We start from the raw sequence: 20,028 nt of genomic DNA, 5'->3' as shown, positions 1-20,028 counted from the left end.
TCGAATAAGCCCAAAAGCTAGCCAAGACGTACGATTCTACCTACTGCAAGATAAGGGTGCACGAATAAGCTACACCCACTTATTCTCTCTGTGGGCCAAAGTACGCGGGAGAGATGAAAGTCGCCGCGCGTCACTGCGCCATCTTGCTGATAATGCTGAAAACACGTTGCCCCCCCCCCCCAGATGCCCGCCAACAGCGGTAATTGGTAGATATGAATAGCTTGCCATTTGAACGTTGAAGGAGGCACCCCTCAGTGGCTCAGTAGTTAACGCCTCGCATGCACAACGTGGTGGTGCCACGTTCGATTCCACGCGCCGGACTCCTTTTTTTTTTGGGAGGGGGGGATTCTTTTTTTTTCATGTGATTTCATGCATATATAGATACGTGTACATATACGGTGCATGACATCGACGTCGACGCTGATGGCAAAATCTAGCCGAGAGTGTCCATATAATTGCTATCGTAATAAAACAAATACAAATCCGGTAAAATATTAAAGCCAAAGTATTACATGCCTCAATAAACTAAAAACAGTGTCTGCCCTCAACAGTGCGACTATTATCGAAATCTGATCGCATCTTTCGAGATCCTGTCACGACTCGTACGAGATGCGAATTTGGGACGTGGTTGGGACATAGAGATCACCGAAAGGCTTGTATTCCTCGTTCGTATGACGACATATTAGCGTGCAACAGTAGTATGGTCAAAAATGTGGGCCGATCCCAGAGGCACCATGAAGCGCAGGACGCTACAGTAGGGAGGGCTGGTGTCCATGGGAGCTGCAATGCACGGTGCTTCCGCGAGCATGGGAATGATGGGTAGTAGAAGAGTTTGTCTAATCTTCGTACTTTTGGCTCCATTTGGCTTCGCGTGGCTTCAAGCCACTTTGCCACGAAACAACAAGCAGTGAATGTTCAGCAGTTGCACTTCACAACTTTATACATTTAGGCTAACCAACTCAATTCGGATCACAAATTCCCCAACAGCGTGTTATTTTATTTGCAAAAAAAACGAAACCATAAAAAATGCACAAGTGCATTCGAAGTCCGCAAGCACGTAGACTGGGCAAATTCGTGTACTACCCATCATTTCCGTGGTCGCTGAACGAGAGTAGTGCCAGAGTCCCCTCTAGTTAAATTTAGTAAACTATAGGGTAAGATGCCTTAATGCTCCTCGCCCGCCGTTAGGCGGTCAAGGAGAAACATCCAGGCACCCTACAGTGGGGTGAACAACAAGGAGGGTGAAGTCAATATTGTCATATGAGAAGATTAGGTGGGTTCGCCATTCGGTAAATGTCTGTCCAGGTCTATTCAGAGCTAGGCATTCAGGCTCACAATAAAGCATTTGCATATTACCAAATTGTCCACATCTACAACATTTCAATTCAAACTGCGCGCTTGATCCACAGTTGGTACATTAAAGGACACCAAAATTATCACAAATATTGTTTCTTCCATACAGATGATCTTTTTCATATATCCTTCCCTCTTTTTCTCCTCTCTCACTCTCTCTTTCACAAATTCTGCAGCCACATGCTTTAAGGCCAATCCACCGTAGAGGGTTGCGCCATTCTTCCAGGAATCATCATCAACAACAACAACAACACCCATAGTAAACGGAGCATAGAGGAGGTCGTGAAACGGACAAGTAAGAAGAAGACAAAGACACAATGGTGGCGTTCGCACGACGTTCCTGTATCTGGCTCCTGTTTTTCGTGGCGTACGCCGCGGTCACGTGTCGTGCCGAACTGTTCACGGCCATCACGCACCTGCGCATTCTGCAGGCGACCGAGGCGCAGGTGGCGAGTAGCGTGGCGTACTACCTGGACCGAGAGAAGGAGCGACTAGACTACTGCGACGAGATGCTCGGCTACATGGAAGCCCTGGACTACGGTGACGACGACGATGACGAAGTATCGTAAGTGTCTTTAATCTTGCACAGCGAACAAGCGAGAACGAGGATAGATAGATAAATAGATAGATAGATAGATAGATAGATAGATAGATAGATAGATAGATAGATAGATAGATAGATAGATAGATAGATAGATAGATAGATAGATAGATAGATAGATAGATAGATAGATAGATAGATAGATAGATAGATAGATAGATAGATAGATACTGTGGTCCCAGGAGTTCCTCTCAACACGCTTTGTCCAGAAAGCAGCGCCTTGGTTTAGATGGTAGCGAGTAAGTATGGGTTAATGGTAATCATTTCTGTTTCATCTGTATACATATAAATACAGTTTGCTCGCTCAAGGGAATTATTTGATTGCTATAGCAATTATACGGGCACTTGCGACTGGTTTTCACGTCGCTCTAGCCGTCATGCTCCGTATAAAGTTGACATTTCGGTGATGTCGCTTTGCGAATCGCATGTTTTAAGCCCCAGTAAAAGCATCGCACAACGCTGAGGAAGAGTTAGGCGGCAGCAGAGACGTTGCGCAAAGAGCACATGTGATAACATCGGCCTGCGTTCGAGGTCAGACATCGATAACTCGTCAAGCAGAACGCAAACGTCCCGCCATGGAGGAAGGTACCAACCCAGGAGAGGCTCTGACGTCACTGTCTGTTAAGCCACAGCGTAGCTGCAAGCCTATTGACTGGGCAGGTACTAATACTATTTTGTTCACATGTGAACAGCACAATAGAAGGCATGCTGCTCTCTCCGGCTCGAAAATGATGTGGGCTGTGCGTGCGCGTGCCGTGGTGATTCGAAACCAAGTGAGCGTAACTAAACACGCTCAGCCAACGCGTTACCGCTGGCGAAATCATTTCTTGCTAGTATATATTCTGCTTTTGCTCCGAAAAAAGTTGATAAGGGCATTCTGAATAATTGTGTAATTTGCTTTAATTAGGTAGTGTTATATATAAAGAATATTGATCGCACCAGTCATATTAATGTTCTGATGAGAAGTGCCTGCAACTCGCGTAGCTTTTTTTTTAAAACGCTTTATTTTTGAGCAGCTGCATCGTTTTCTTTTTGGGTTCTCAGCCAGACTACGATCCACAGAACATTGAGGAAACTCAATACTTATAACGTGAACCAAAACATACGATCTGCGCAACCAAGAAGATAGAGGCAGCACTCCCCTCAGTCATCGCAAATCTTCCAGTATCCCTTCGCAAGGGCGTATTGTCATCCTGAGGAGCTGAAACGTTATTACTAGCAGTCTTTATAAAGCAGTGCACCTTATGGCATCGCGTACTCTAACACATTTTACTTGAAACCCCTGTACCCAGTGAGGTAACTGTCGCAGCGAACTGATGGAATAACAATGCTTATGTCCTCTAAGCATCCATCACGCACGAGAATCTGGTCTCCAAAACAGCGGGCATCACGCCGACATGTGTTTTGGAGATCACGACCATCAGGGGAACGTGCATCAACGTCGTGTTTGCAAATTTTCACCTACGGCCAGTGAAAGAACCACTCTCAGTGCATTTCAGTGCAGGCGTCATAATGAAGGCAAAACGAAAACCGGAAGAAATAAACGAAATTTTAATAAACATTGTTTAATTACATTTTACTCACGCGTTTTGTTTGATGTATGGGGCGAGGTATCTTTAATTTCAAGAGCTTCGCCTTACTCTTCATCATTCACCCCGTGGATATGCCGTAATTTTTTTACTAACATGATGGTATAGGGCATTCAACTTAAGGGATGTTTATTTTTCAGTGCGTATTTGTGTTCAATATCCCTGATCCGTGTGACATCATATGGAAATCGCCAAAGCCGCTGGGCTGGTTCAAAGACGATTGAATAAAACAATGCCGACACTCAAGCTCAGACCACATGCCCGTTTTAAAATTTGATTTGATAGCACGATTTATTTCTCATGTAAATGGAAAATGCAACCCTACTTCAAAACAAAATGGTCGTCATGGTTTGATTTGTCACGCCCCCTGAGATTTGTATAGATTTACGCCACTGCGAATAGCAGTTTAGTTGATATTGGTTGATATATTGTTCACCTATCATTACCCCACCTACCCCCCGCGCAGTGCGGTCCAACCTTACTCATCATACATCTGCTAATTGGGAAATAATTTCGCGACTTTGGTACGCTAGCTCTAGTGAGCTTGAGACTCCCGCACTGTGCCATGACTACACGTGAAGGGATCATTAAATCTCGTCATCGATATTGTGAAGCAATATTGGGAGCGTGCGGCAGGTGGTTGTTGTTAATTGACTTCAAGGAATAACAAAGTGGGCTTTCTCCTTCTACTCACCTTAGGTCAACTCATTAGGGAGCACGGGAGTTTTATTACCTTTTGAATTCATGTCACATTTGGCGTCGAGCTAAAAGTTCATATCAAGTGTATTGAGGCTGCCTCTGCTAGTTTCCCAGCCACAAGCACAACTGACAGCGAAGCTGGGTGCGAGACAAGATTCATGTTGCCGGAACTACTTGGCGTGGTGCTACACGCGCACACTCTCAGGTACCACATTTTGGAAGAAGAAACATTTATTCATATCAGCGCTAGTTTTGTATAGATCTGGTGGGTGGTGCCCCTCTTTCAGGGTCCCATTGGCTACAGCGGCTCACCGGGCCTGGTCAAAGGTGACCAGTTGGCTTCCCTTTTCCAGTTCCGCGAGCCGCACCTCCCACGACCGATTATTGGGAGTTCCATTGAACACAGTCGAGATGGCAGGCTACATGCAGATGTTGTGTGCACTGACATCTAATGTGCTCCAATGACCGTGTTGTTCCGCACCACGGACATTTGTCGCTGTATCTGTGAGGGTACATTGTATATCACCTGTGTAAATGTAGAACAGTGTTTGTTAGCAGGCGATGCCAGTCTCGTGCTTGCATTCTGTTTAGGTTAAATGGTGGGGAGCTTTAGTTCCTCTACGGAGGTTTTTTTTCTAATTCGAGGATTTCTCTTCGGGAGTGTCCACAAAGGAGCTGTGGTCCGCGATTGATGCATGGAGCCGTACGGTCCACTTGTTCGGTTCTCGAGTGTGCCAAGCACCACGTCACACCATGATTCATTGTGAGAATCATCCCCAGTATGCGTGATACGCAGTCCGGCAAGACCCCGCCTAGAAAAAGATAGCAGCGTTCCTGTGCGTCAATCCAAATAAATGCCGTTTCACCCTTAGCCTCTGTGATGTTCACGCAAAGATCCGAAGTGCTCCTATTTGGTGTGATAGAAAGAAGAAAGAAAACGACGAGGACGCTGGCGCTCGCGCGAGAATACACGCCAACGTCGCAAGCTTGGGAGGCGAACGTAAAGGGAGTATAACTTGTAAGGGCGCTTGCATTTCAGGGTTATTTCAGTATTCTTATGTGAGTTGCAAATACGAGCCGAGTGCCAGCAAACCTTTGCTCCACTTTTCTTCCAGTCACTCAACGAATGATAAAATAAGGGTAGCAAGCACTCGCTTTTGAGAACACTTTGCCATCACTTGATACAAGAAAGCTTTCAAGCCCATAGTGGTCGTCTTCAGCAGGCTGGGTATCCAGATTACATCACTAGGGCAGTGGCCAGCTCTCTATTGAAATCAGTCAAGAGATCGCAGAAAGGGAAAGAGCAGCAAAAATCCCTGAATGAAAATGGGAAGGACAGTAGTGATGCCGTACTTTTATGACAGTGTCCCATCATATAAAAAAACGATATGGGGCCGTATCGGAGTGAAAGTGGTTATTACGGCACCCCGTAAGTTGTCGCCGCTTTTCAAAGTATGTAAGAAAAATGGGAAGGAAACATGCACAACTAATCAGAGAAACAAATTTGTGGATTGCGTTGAAAAAGTGGCGTATTGAAACGCTCTCCGCGCCACCTACTGTGGCTGCAAAGTGCGAATACCAAATTTGGTGTTATGTGACGTCAATTAATGACGAAGGTACGTGACTGGTGCAAGCAGGGCAATCATGACACGCGTACCATGTAGGACCATGACAACGTACCACGCTCATGATGCGCTCGCAGCCGTTTCACTAGCTCCAAGTATACCAAGTTTGGTATCATGAGACGTGAATAGATGACGAAAGTAAATGACACGTCCAAACATTATAATCATGATTTGCGTGTCATGTAAAAAGCATGACTACATGCTACGCTAATAGCGTGCTCGCGGCTGTTTCGATAGTTCCCAACATACCAAATTCGGTATTACTTGACGTGAATAGACGACGAAGGTAACTGACACGTCCAAACATGATAATAATGGCATACTTGTCATGTAAAACTTGACTACATGCTACAATCATAGCACGCTCGCGGCCGTTTGGCTAGCTCAACATATATCAAATTTGGTATCAAGTGGCGTAAATAGATTGCGAAGGTAAATGACACGTCCAAATAGGATAATCATGACTTGGAAGTCATGTACGGGGTAATTTACCTTCACCTCGTAACGTTGTGCCAATTTTAAAGTGACACATCAACCTTCCTCATTCGAGCTTCGCATATCATGAATGGATGGAAAGTCCTCTATTAAAAAAAATACAAAGGGGGAGGCACAGGACCTCTGTGGGGATGAGCAGGACTTTCTAACTACACTACTAGTTCACAGTGTCACGGGTTTTACACTTATTGTATTCACCATCCTAATTACTGAGGCGGTATGGGGTCAGTACTGTGATTTGTCGGATCCCCTAAACCACTCTGATTTGCATATCATCGAATCCCACTAGACGTGTGATCTGCCTTTTTTTTTTCTTTTGGACTTTCGCTGTTTTCTCTAGGTGTTAGTGCGCGTGTTCCATGGTTTAATAAAGGGTTGTTCGTAAAACTGCAAGAAGCCTCGTCAATTGCTGGGACCACTAATGCTCCCAACCAATTTTACATAAATACTTTAATAACCACGTGATTTTCTTTACAGCCTCCACAACACGTATGACCAAAGCTATGGCCGCGGCTTCGGCTGTTGCAACTGATCTCGTGCGAATGGACACAGCAGTTGTTGTTCACCCTTTGTTAGCCACAACTGCAGCGAAATCAGGACCCATGTTTGCGTTTCGATGGTAGAAACTGACGTCTGTAAAATACGTATTAAGATCGTCCCGCCGCTTTCATAAAGTGACCACCCGGCCCCGTTTCTTTATCACGTGATGGACGGGGGATCGGGGCCACGTGGATCCTTTGTCAGATTTCAGAAGGCTGTAACGCGGTCTGACCACAGCAAAACTGTGGCGAGAGTGGCTAGTGTTATTTCTGTAAAACCCAACGACCCTGACCAATCCTGTTATGGCGCCCACGCTGATCCATTAGCGTAGCCATGGCATACTCCTCGTACGTATTTGTCATGCCCAATTCATGCAGTCGGGCTGTGCTTGTGTTCTCAGGCAGGTGGAGTGCTGCTTTAATGGTGATTCTGATTAGTTTGTCTAGTTCTTCAATTTCATGATGCCGCGTAGTCTGGAAACGTGGCTAATCACAAAAGCGAGTACTGATTGCATAGTGTTACGAAGCGCGACACCAACACGGTCCCGAAGACGCCACTGCTCCGAAACTCGCTGCTGCCAAGGTCACTGGCTGTTTGGTAGCATGTGTTTCTCAGCTCGCGACTGCTTCTGCGCAGAGCTGATAGGCGAGCGGACAAGACGACGGTGAGTTAAGGCAAGGTTTATGTAGAGCATAGAAATAGAGGGGTTACATATTCGGCACTTGGGCCGAAATCTTAGGAACTCGAAGAGCCGAGATGTGTTCTCTGACGCATACGTCGGCTTCTCTCTGACGTATAGGCCGGCTGCTTGGCGTTGCACCGCTTGGTTCTCTATAGGCCCCGGGTTGATGCCTTACGTCAGCAGCGACTAATAAAAACTGCCACTTGGTCTCGTCAGAATTGTCTAATCGGAACCCGCTGCTGGGTGGTGTCATAATCCTCCAATCCGGAGCCGCTGCGCTGGGTTGCACTGAAGGATGAGTGAGACTGCCCCGCATTGCGTAAGACTCGCCAGACTAGATGGCGACGACGCATCATCTGGTTGGAACCGGACCCGTGCGTGAAGAGAGCTTGCTGTGCGTTGTGCAATACACACCGATGCCACTGGGCTTCGTCGTTGAGGAGAAGGCAACAGGCGGGCTCGCTCGCTGGCCTTGACATAGATTGCCTTTGCTGAGGCAAGGACGTTTGGTCTGGGCTCTCAAGCGTAACAATAGTGTGTGCTTCAGTCATGCCCTTTCGGCTACGGTCCACTCTGCGAAGATGACTTCATCAGCCGGACTGCCTACAAAAGCGGTTGTCCTGTGCGCCAGCCCGTCATTTGGCAGCAAGGGTTGCGGCAGCGGACAAGCAACTAATTTCGTCCTTGCACTTCGTACAAGTTGCAATTCACGCCTACGGCCATCGATGGACTGTTCGCTTCAAGTGGCATCGACTGAAGTGACGTCAGCTATCCTGTTCACGTCACAACTCGCGCCTGCTGCTATCAACACTCTGGTGAAGTGAAGCGACGCCTATCGGAGTGACTTCATCAGCCGGACTGCCTACAAAAGCGGTTGTCCTGTGCGCCAGCCCGTCATTTGGCAGCAAGGGTTGCGGCAGTAGACAAGCAACTAATTTCGTCCTTGCACTTCGTACAGGTTTGTCACATAAACTTTTGCATTTACTAATCCTTCTTAGCCGCTGCCCTGTTGCCATCAGTGTCTCGTGCTTTTTTTCAAGATGCCGTCGTGTGCTGAGCTAGCGAAAGATATAGCAATACTACGTGCTGAATTGGCATCAATGCAAGAAAGTCTGAGCATGTTTAATGGACTGTAGAAATCCGTGAAAGTTCAGAATGAAACCATCTTGAAGGAAAATAAGTTTCTGAAAGAAGAAAACGCGAAGCTGTCTCAACGTCTTACGTCACTCGAGCAGTATTCACGCCTCAATAACGTAGAAATCAAAGGTGTTCCCGTCACGGAAGGTGAAAATTGCCTGGCTGTAATACAAGCTATTGGTAAAAAAATTGGTTGTCCTGTTGTACCTTCTGACATTGACATCGCTCATCGTGTCCCCGCGAAAAAAGACAAGAACATCATCGCGCGTTTCTGCTCGAGATCGAAGCGAACGGAATTCATTAGTAAAGCTAAGAAAGCTAAACTCACCACTTCTGCAATTGGTCTTTCGCGTAGCAGTGACTCACCTTTTTTTGTGAATGATCATCTCACGCCAGAGAACAAGCGTCTTTTCGCGCAAGCTCTCGAATTGAAGAAGGCTAAAGGGTGGCGATTCCTCTGGACCGAAAATTGTGTGATTAAGGCCAGAAAGACTGAAAATAGTCGTGTTTATCGTATTTCTAACGCAAACGACCTGGCCATATTTACATAATCAGTGCGCCTGCACATCCTTTTTTCTTTCGTGTTTCTACCATGAACAGAGGCATGTTCTCGTGTGACCAAACGAAAGCATTGCTCCATGATAAACCGCCTCAATTTTCATTCCTTCATTGCAATATTCGCAGTCTTCGTAAGCATCACAATGATCTGATCAACTTTCTTTCTATACTTGACCATAACTTTTCAATCATCTGTTTGTCGGAAACGTGGCTGACACAGGTAGATGGCGATCTATTTGATCTGCCAGGGTACATCAGTGAACATAGTTACCGTGGAAATCAGAGAAGTGGCGGATCTGCTATTTTTGTGAATTCGTCGATTGCGTACACCCGTCGTCTCGATCTTTCATTCCGAAATTTATTGTGCGAGTCTGTATGGTTAGAGTTCGACCGGGATGTCTTGCCACTCAATAACAGGCCTACAATCCTGGTATCCATTTATCGTTCCCCGTCATCATCTTATTCGGACTTCTGTTCACAGCTAAAAGAAATACTTAATCTCTTAACCAATGAAAATAAGAACATCATCATTTGTAGTGACATCAATATAAACATACTTCCTCCTAGCTGTCAATCGTGCTCTGATTATATCAACTGCTTACTTAGCTATGGTTTCTCTTCCTTAATTGATGTTCCAACTAGGTGTGACACTGCCGGTTCTTGCACGTTAATAGACCACATATTTTCATCATCAACCTCTGATTACACCACCGGAGTGATTGATTATTCCATTACAGATCATTATCCCCTGTTCTTCGTTCTTGGTACCGGAAAATGTGCACAGCACCGTCAATATACGAAAAAATCCTTCAATGAAGCTTTATTTGCACGAAGAGTGCATGACACATGCTGGAATAACGTTTTTCGAGAAGATTGTCCTGAGAAGGCATATTCGATTTTTCTATCAACAACAACGAATTACATTAACGATTGCACAACCCATGTAACCCATAAGCACACATTCTCGTCTCCTAGGAATCCATGGATTACAAATGCGCTGCTGCGCTCAATAATAAAGAAAAATAATCTTCACAAAAAGGTCAAATTGCAGCCTTTCAACGCATCTTTGCGAGCTATATTTAAAAATTATAGCAACATTCTTTCTAGCGTCCTCAAACGTGCAAAACGGGAATATTATGAACGGCGAATAATTGAAAACGGAACAAATACTCGGCGTAATTGGGAGCAAATAAAGAATTTCTGAATGTTAGGGAGTCCGATGCCAGCATTAAAAAAATAATTTACAAAGACAAGGAATACTCTACCGAAGCTGATATGTCAAATGTTTTTAGCGATCATTTTGCCGCGTGCCAAAATACGCTCTCACTTAGCGTTCCAGCCCATCTTCCACGTAGCCCTCAGTCCTTCTTCCTTCGCCCGGTTTCTGCTTCAGAAGTTTTTAACGTTATTTCTTCCCTCAAAGTTACGGGACCAGGCCTGAACTCCATCCGGCCCTCTAGAATAAAACTGGTTGCTGCAGACATATCATTAGTTTTTGCAGATATTGCTAACAAAATTTGCAGAACCGGTATATTTCCCGAGTTGTTGAAACGTGGTAAAATATTTCCTGTGTACAAAAAAGGCTCTCGTGATAACATTAACAACTATCGCCCCATTTGCATTTTGCCATTTTTTGGCAAAGTCATGGAAAAGCTTATCTACAGTCGTCTGATGCACTATCTAAACAAATTTAATCTTCTTTCCCCACACCAGTTTGGCTTTAGGAATTGTTATTCAACGGAACAAGCATTGCTCAAATTCACGGATAACATTAAACAATTTATTGACGAAGGGTTCGTTGTAGGTGCCATATTCATTGATCTAACAAAGGCATTTGACACACTAGAACATTCTATTCTTCTGGATAAGCTCGAGTCTTTTGGTATTACTGGCCCAACTCTAAATCTTATTCGTAGCTACTTGTCTAACAGGCCACAAGTCGTATATCTTAATGGTCAATTTTCATCGACTAAATTAATTAACTGCAGTGTTCCCCAAGGTTCTATATCAGGTCTGTTGTTATTTCTACTATTCATAAATGACTTACCTAATACGCTTACGTTTTCTAAGTGTTTGCTATATGCTGACGACACGACCATTTACTCACCACATAAATCGCTCACCGCACTTCAAGACACACTTAATGCAGATCTTAACAACGTGCATTCATGGTGTAGAAATAACAAACTTCAGATTAATCCTACTAAAACCACTTTCGTACTCTTTCATAGCCCACAAACTGTGGTTTCTTCCTCCATAACTGTCTTGCTGGATAATTATACTTTACTGGCATCTGACAATGTTAAATTCCTTGGTGTTACTCTCGATAAACATCTCAAATACAATAGTCATGCCAATTCACTTATAAAAAGGGTTTCATTTGGTATCCGCATTATCATTACAACACGTGCATTTTTTCAACCTCATGTTCTCATCTCACTTTATCATGCTTATATTAATAGCCATTTATCATACTGCTTATCATCATGGGGTAACACATACGCCATTCATCTCAAACCGCTTCAACGTCTTCAAAACCAGGTGATCAAGTTAATGACTTTTAGTCCATTCCGTTGCCATTCTCTACCTATCTATCAACATCTTCGAATCCTACCCATTCAACAATTGTTTTATCATAGATTGTCGCTCATCACATACCGTCTCATTCATCGCGAAATATCACTTGATAATATTCCTTTCCATATCTTCGTCAACAACAATAATACCAGGTTTTCAGAGCGTAATAACTTCCTTTTACCTAAAATCAGATCAAACTATGGCAGATACACAGCACGCTTCTTTTGTGTTCATCTTTGGAACAATATCCCTCTTCATGTTAAGTCGTCTCATTCATTGCAGTCTTTTAAACATAACATGAAAAGCATACTGTTAATTGAGCCCCTTGTTCATTTGTAATAAAACATTTTCATTATTACCTCTACGTTTTCAATTCCTGCTTTTACGTATTCTTGTAGTTTTGTATAATGTTGTTCTGGTAAATTAACTTTTTCGATTTGACTATTTATTGTTCTGTGTTGAATGCACTTTTTATTTTTGTTCGCACTTGTAGCTTTTGCTGCTATTACTTACCTTTTATGTACCCCATTAACGATAGGAGGTCCCCCTGACAGTTTCTCACTTTGGGACCTCCTGACGCTGTATATATTATGTGAGCTCATTTTTTTTTTGTACTCATGTACTCAGCAATGAATGAATGAAAGCTCCACAACGCTTCGGACCATGCGTATGAGATTAGAAAGCGCTATGCTTGCGCTGCCTGTTTCCTGTTTGCTCATTCGAAGTATGCGCATGTGGGATACCTGCTTGATAGGCTCTCCCTCCAAGGTGAGCTGTAGCTTCAGAGCCCTGGCTGGTTGCACGGGTATGTTTGGGTCTGATTTCGATGATATTAGAAAGCGCTATGCTTGCGCTGCCTGTTTCCTGTTTGCTCATTCGAAGTATGCGCATGTGGGATACCTGCTTGATAGGCTCTCCCTCCAAGGTGAGCTGTAGCTTCAGAGCCCTGGCTGGTTGCACGGGTATGTTTGGGTCTGATTTCGATGCCCAGGGTGTAGTATCAGCATATATGGTGCAACCAAGGTATTGGTCCTTCTGCAAGTCTAAGGCCATTTTACGTAGCCCGATGTTGAAGAACATAGGTGACAATATGAATCCTTGAGGCGTGCCTTTGTCCAGTAGCCGATAAGGGGCAGAGCGTGCTGAGCCGAGTCCTGTTTGCGTCGTGCGGTTGGTCAAGAAATCTTGGGCATAGTACTGAGCCACTTCCCGCAAGCGACGTAACGTTGTCCCGATAGCACTGTCGTGTGGGAGATGTTATCGAAAGCCTTTCGGACGTCGAGTGCAAGTACGACTCTTTGATGGTGCCTGGTGGAGGGTCGAGAACCTCATCTCTCAGCAGAAGGAATACGTTGATTGATTGATATGTGGGGGTTAACGTTCCAAAACCACTATATGATTATGAGAGACGCCGTAGTGGAGGGCTCCGGAAATTTAGACCACCTCGGGTTCTTTAACGTGCACCCAAATATGAGCACACGGGCCTACAACATTTCCGCCTCCATCGGAAATGCAGCCGCCGCAGCCGGGATTCCAACCCGCGCCCTGCGTGTCAGCAGCCGAGTACCTTAGCCACTAGACCACCGCGGCGGGGCCAGAAGGAATACGTCCTGTGCAGAGATTCCTTTGCGGATGCCGAACAGGAGGGCGGTCGTTTTCTTCCAAGTGAGGTACAAGTCGGGTTAGTACTTGAAAAGCATGTCCATGCATGACGTGAGCGATATGGGTGCCAAATAATTGAGCTCACGCGTCTTTCCTGGTTTCGGTATGAGTTGGACGCCTTCTGTTTAAATGGCAGTTTTCAACCACCTTCCCAGACTGTATGATTGAAAAAAAATTAACTCTTTCAGCGGAGCGTCCCTGAGCTTGCGAAGTATAGCGTTCGTGATTTGATTCGGTCCTGGGGCTGTGTTCCTTCTGAATGTTTGCGCTGCTGCTTAGAGCACGGGCAATGTGACCAGGGCATCCCAGCTTGAGTTTTTCGGTCTTTAATATTCTTGCACGACGGGGGAGGTTTTCTGCTCGTCCCTGGTGTAGATGTTCTTGATTTGTTCGATAACTTCTTGCTCCAAGCGTTAGTATTCTCCGGTAATTCGTCGCATGGCATTCGCTGTCAAGGTGCGTGTGTTAGTTTGGTCTAACATGCAGCGAAAAATAGCTCAAGTTCTCTTTGAGCTTAGATTTACTCTGAGAGGATCGCAGAAGCTCCAATAGTTGTGGGTATTTACCCTATCCCCCGACTTACCCCCTCCCCTCTGCCTATATAGCTGAGGAGGCAGGGAAGACCGCCATCGCCTCGCCTTAGCGCTTGCACAATCCGATGCAGAGTACGTCTTCGCTGATTCGAAAACTGCTCTGTACAACTATGCAAGGCACACGATACACCCCTGTGCCTGGCAGTTTTTGAAAAAAACCCGCGCAAAGTTCACCGCGAATCGTAGAGCTTCGGTAACTACCGGCTCAATAAGGGAAACGAAACTGCTGATGAATTGGCCCGAGGGTTTATTTGCCGGGCTCGGTACAGCTTCGATTCGGGCTTCTCGAAGGAGCGGCCGCATTTTTTTCCAGAGCTTACACAAATACCCCGTTTGAACCGTCTGACTTACCCTCCCCCAAATCCGTCTCTTATGCACTCCGAACAAATCCTATGGAGGCGTCTCGAGAGTCGCACTCTTTCTTCCCCTCAGCTGCTGTCCCACTTTTGTAGAACTTCCCCGGAATGTTGCCTTTGCGGTGACTTCACGCCACTCTTTCCCACATCCTATTCGGCTGCTCAGCTGATCCTCCCACGCAGGGACAATTTTAAGCTGGGAGGACTGGGAGGTCCAGCTTTCGTCTGAGGACCTGGCGTTAGAGCTTGCTACGGTGACTCGGGCAGCCGACGGAATCGCGGTGAGTGGCATGGCCATATAGACGTGGTGTGGGACAGTGCGGAGGTCTCAGGGTCCGGGAGGTTCAAACACACTTGCTAATAATGTTTTCCGTCTGTGCAGCTCTTTTGCATATGCGTTAGTCCTTTCTGCAAGCAGGGCTGTTCGGCGTCTAAACTTACGATTATGCCGTTGCCGTTTCCAGCACTTGGTGAGGCTTCTGCGACCGTCGTAGAGGTGAAAGAGATGGCTTTCTATCACCGGTGTTTTAGGCATGGTCTCGATCACCCATGTGGTGGTAGCGTGGATTTCCTGAAGGAACGTTATCCAACTATGTGCGCTGGCTAATGGTGAGAAGGTAAACAGTTCTTGGCATTTTCTGAAGTTCTGACAATCTGTTAGTGTGGCTACCACCATGATTGATATGTGGGGTTTAACGTCCCAGAACCACCATAAGAATATGAGAGACGCCGTAGTGGAGGGCTCCGGAAATTTCGACCACCCGGGGTTCTTTAACGTGCACCCAAATCTGAGCACACGGGCCTACAACATTTCCGCCTCCATCGGAAATGCAGCCGCCGCAGCCGGGATTCGAACCCGTGACTTGCGGGTCAGCAGCCGAGTACCTTAGCTACTAGACCACCGTGGCGGGGCGGTGTGGCTACCTTCAGAGGTTGTCAAATCGTGGCAGTGTTTGTTGACATACCTAAGAGGTAGTGATCACTACCGAATGTCTCCTATAACTTACACGCGTCTCTCTGTTGACAAAGGTAAGGTCAGGCGTGGTCTCCCACGCAATCAATAAATGTTTATTCCTCCTCCTCCTTCGCGCAACGCTGTTTCCCATTCTAGTAAAGATGCCTGACTTATTGATCAGCAAGTTTCTGTGGGACTGGGTGACGCTTACCCCCGTATTCAGAAACGCTTCTTGACTTGAACCGCCGTCAATGCAGCGCGTTTAAAACGCGTCTGTGCGTTTTTGCGGCCCTGGCACCACCTAATGACAGCGCGTTCGAAACGCGTTTGTGCTGCATTGAAGTCGCCGCCAACTCAAGTTCAAGTCAAGCAGCGTTTCTGAATACGGGGATTAGTATGTTGAAAGCCTTGATTGTGTCTCTTTTTTACCCTCGTTGAGATACTGCAGCTTGGTTCTCTTCGTTCGCGAGGTGAAATTCCCTCCGAGTCTCGAGTACCTTTTCTGAGCAAACAAACGGAAGTGCAGTTTTTTTTTCTAAGTGATAACAATTATACGTTAGAGGTACAACGCACATAAAAAGTGTCTATGAAGCGGTTGTAATGTTACAACGCACCAACCCATTCTGACGGCGGCGTCTGTGTTGTTCATACGACATTCGAGTGGCTCCTGTTTTCTACAATGATATTCAAGTGAATTTTTTGAGTGCGCGCTCAGCTTTGTTTTTGTCGCATCAGTGAAAGTGCCAGGAATATTTTGATGCCAAAACCTGCTGCGTGAGTGGACTATTTTGACGTTCTGGAACGTTTTTTTCTCCGGAGCCAGCTGCCGCTTGGGCTAAGCCTAACGAGGTAAGCCCACACCGGCGCGACGCCAGCCACGTCACCATTTCCGGGTGCCCTTTTCGCTCTTCTCAGGACTTAGTTCCGGAAAAATGAAATATCAGGTGGTGGGGGAGGACATCATCCCCGAAAAGTCAACAGAAGACCGCGGTTGGCAGTCTGCAGGCGCCAAAAGAGCTGGCGCGCGCTCGGCAGGCGCTAATCCTAATGGTGCTACTCTCAACGAGACGAAGTCGACAACGGCCAAGGCCCCTTGAGGCCGCAACAGTGGCAATAACATCAAGGCTAGGATCATTCGCGCGGGCCGTACGCGCCAGCTCCTCAGGGAGGATACCAAGATCGTGATTCGGCCCCGCGGGGGCCTCAATGTTGTCAAGACCGGCTGCACCGTGGTGGCTGATGCAATCCTGGATGCCACAAGCATCTGTGACGAAGATATGTGGGGCGACACGCTATGCCCCAACGTGTAGCAGAATATTATGGTTGTCAGCACACCTAGAAGGGAAAATGCCAACCACTACGTAAAAGTTCGGCAGATCGTCGTCATGGGCTGAACATACGAGGTCAGTGCCTACGATGCCGCCCCTCATTCCACGTGCAAGGGCGTGATCCGAGGTATTCCACTCGTCCACGGCCCGAATGATATTGACAACAAGATCGTAAATGAAAGAAATGCGCTCACCCTGGCAGCCAAGCGCATAGGCAGCACCGGTACGGTAATCGTCGCCTTCGACGGTCATAGAGTCCCAAACTTTGTACGCTACGGCCCCACCCTTGTGCAATGTTCACTTTATCGCTAGAAAATAGACATTTGCTACGCTTGTGGTCGGCTCGGTCACCGTGCTGATGTGTGTCCCAGCCCAGGCGACGTCGTATGTCCGGGCTGCGGGGCTTCAAATCCTGACGCACAACACAAGTGTACCCTGAAGTGCAGGCTGTGCAGTGGGCAGCATCTCACGGCTGACAAGGACTGTAGGCAAAGATTCCAGATCCCATATGTCATGCGATGAAGGCGCTGGGAAAAGTCTCGTGCCACCGATCAAGGCCAAGCCACGGCACCAACATCACTCCCCACGGATGGGCAGGACTTCCAGCAGTCACGCGGTTCAGGGGGCCGTTCAAGGCGACGTTCTCGGTCCCATTCCAGGGGCCGCTCCCGGTCCCGAGAGGAGCGTGGCGCTACAAGTCTGGGAGCCACTCCAGGTCCCGATACAGGTCTACCGGGCGTCGACAACAGCCTAGCGGGGTGTCAGCGAGAAGCAAGAAGTCGGGCTCTGTAACCTGGGCCGACACGGTCCGAGGAGGGCCAGCTGAGGTACTGTCGGGGTCACCCCCAGAGCACGCGGAGAGCGCGCGCGCGATTTCCCAGCTGAAACGCGAGAACGCTGTGATGATGGAAACCATAAACAGGCCTATGTTCGAAATTGCCGAGATTGAGAACTCGAGAAACCCAGCACCGCAAAACGCTGCCGCCAGCGTCGCCGATACAATGCCCTTACCCATGGAAGTGCACAGCTGAAGCCGGCGACAGCAGCAGTGAGGGTCAAAGTGCACCCAAGAAGAGGGCCGTCACCTACGAACAGGAAGGTGTAGCGATTCGGGTCAAGTCTGAACTTCGAGACACGCTATCTGCGCTCAGTGAAATCATCAATAAGCTCGGGGAGAATTTCGTCCAACTGCAGATCGCCCTGGCCACCCAAAACGACCGAGCATCCAAGGTAGAGTCCTTTCTCGAAAGCGTAGTGAAACCCGCCTTGAGTTCAACCGCCGTCGTACAACACCAGACCGGCGCTACGAGCCCTATCATCCACGCTATTCTTAGCCAATCTGGGGGCAGCACCAGCCCACAAAATCACCAAGATGGCCAGGCCAAGTGAGACGTTTCTCATTGGGCAATGGAACTGCAGGGGGCTCTCCAGTAAAAAGGCGTCCTTGCAGCAGTACATTCGATCCTCTAGAGAAAAACCCCTCGTTATTCTGCTTCAAGAAACATTAACCCCAAACGTCTCGCGTTATTCTGATGGCCGGGGCGTCTGCACCTTTGTCAGTAACAAGCTCAAACACATCTGTCACGACCTCAAGATGGCCACCAGCAGCGCCGAATACGTCATGACCGAGATTCTGCCACGCAGCTCGGACCGAAACAGCATCTTGTTTCTCAACGTGTACAGTAGCCCTAAGGACCGACGACAGTGCTTCAGGGCTCTCATAAAGAAGGCAGTCAACCTGGCGGGTCCCAACCCCCTGGTTGTGGCGGACGATTTTAATGCTCAGCACCACACTTGGGGCTACCCGTACAATACCAGCAAGGGCGCGGAACTGTGGCAAAACGCGACTGACATGGACCCGACTCTAATCACCGACAAGGCCTTTCCATCTCGGTTGGACACCTCATCCTGCAGAGACTCGACTCCCGACTTGACCTTCGTCAAGAATCTCCCCGATGTACAGTGGGCCAACTCGAACATTGACTTAGGTAGCGACCATTACGTCCTGGTGACGCAGTTTTTAGTGGTCCAAAAAAGGGCACGGAAGTTTTCTTGGACAAACTGGGACCAGTTTCGCAAAGTCCGCAATGACCGACCCCTACCTGCAACCAGGCCAAGCCTACAGGAGTGGATTAGCCAGCTTAGAGAGGACGTCATAAGTACCACGAAGAATATTAGTTCTGACCTTCCGGTTGAAAAAATGGACAGCCGCCTTGCCCCCCTGCTCGAGGCCACGCAGCCACTTCACCAACTCGATGCCCGTTTTGAGTTGCATGACCTTAAAGCGGCTTTAGCTAAAATGCGCAGGGGTACGGCTCCGGGGCTGGACCGCATAACAGTAAAGCTGTTGGCAAACCTCCCTGACACAGCCTACCTCCATTTATTGGAATACATGAACGAGATCTGGGACGGCCGTGCGCTCCCTTCCGAATGGAAAACGTCGCTTGTGACTTTTATCCCCAAAGCAGGCAAGGCTGTGAATACGGAAAATCTGAGGCCCATATCACTGACTTCGTGCGCGGGCAAGCTTATGGAGACGATGGTACGGAATCGCCTCTCCCCATACCTTGAGGGCAAGGGCTTCTTTGCAGACACCATGTTTGGGTTTCGCCCACACATGTCTGCACAGGACGTCCTTTTCCAGCTCCATAGGGCCGTCATACAGCCCATAACTATTCAACACAATGATAAAGCCATTCTCGCCCTTGATCTGAAGGGGGCTTTCGACAATGTTAAACACAGCAGCATCCTGGCTAACTTGAGCTCCACCGATTGCGGGGCTAAGGCCTTTGCATATGTCAGAGATTTTCTCTCTAAACGCCAGGCACGTTTTCGGATCGAGGACGAGGAATATGGCCCGTACATTATGGGAACACGGGGTACCCCACAGGGAGCAGTGTTATCACCGCTCCTTTTCAACATTGCTATGATGCGCCTTCCAAGCGAATTGGCCAGGGTGGAAGGCACACAACACGCAGTATATGCCAACGATATTACAATCTGGACCACTGAAGGGAGCCTTGGTGAAATGCAGGAACGCCTTCAGCAGGCCGCATCCATAGTCGAGGCGTATGCCAACGATTGTGGACTCCAATGTGCTCCAAACAAATCAGAGCTTCTGCACGTTAGAGCGAAGCCAAGAGATAAGTCAGCCATACACATCTCCCTGTCTGGGGTTCCCATCAGAGAGGTGGAGGAGCTCCGGATTATGGGCCTGTTCATTCACCACAGACTCAGACCGGACTCCACTATAGCGAAACTCAAGAGAATAGGCGAAC

At 47.4% G+C, this 20,028-nt stretch overlaps 1 protein-coding gene across 1 annotated transcript in view; it reads left to right on the top strand.

Annotated features, from left to right (window-relative positions):
• Positions 1-1,571: 1,571 nt before the first annotated feature.
• The window catches only part of LOC142765942 (prolyl 4-hydroxylase subunit alpha-1-like), a 113,324-nt gene continuing 94,867 nt past the window's right edge, over positions 1,572-20,028 (top strand). The window contains exon 1 of the mRNA XM_075867749.1: positions 1,572-1,918. Coding sequence (XP_075723864.1) covers positions 1,671-1,918 — 248 coding nt within the window. The 5' untranslated portion in view covers positions 1,572-1,670. The remainder of the gene's footprint in view (positions 1,919-20,028) is intronic.

The sequence above is a fragment of the Rhipicephalus microplus genome, chromosome 6 (genome assembly GCF_043290135.1).
Source record: "Rhipicephalus microplus isolate Deutch F79 chromosome 6, USDA_Rmic, whole genome shotgun sequence".
Taxonomy (NCBI): Eukaryota; Metazoa; Arthropoda; class Arachnida; order Ixodida; family Ixodidae; genus Rhipicephalus; species Rhipicephalus microplus.
This window is presented reverse-complemented; position numbering and strand designations above follow the sequence as displayed.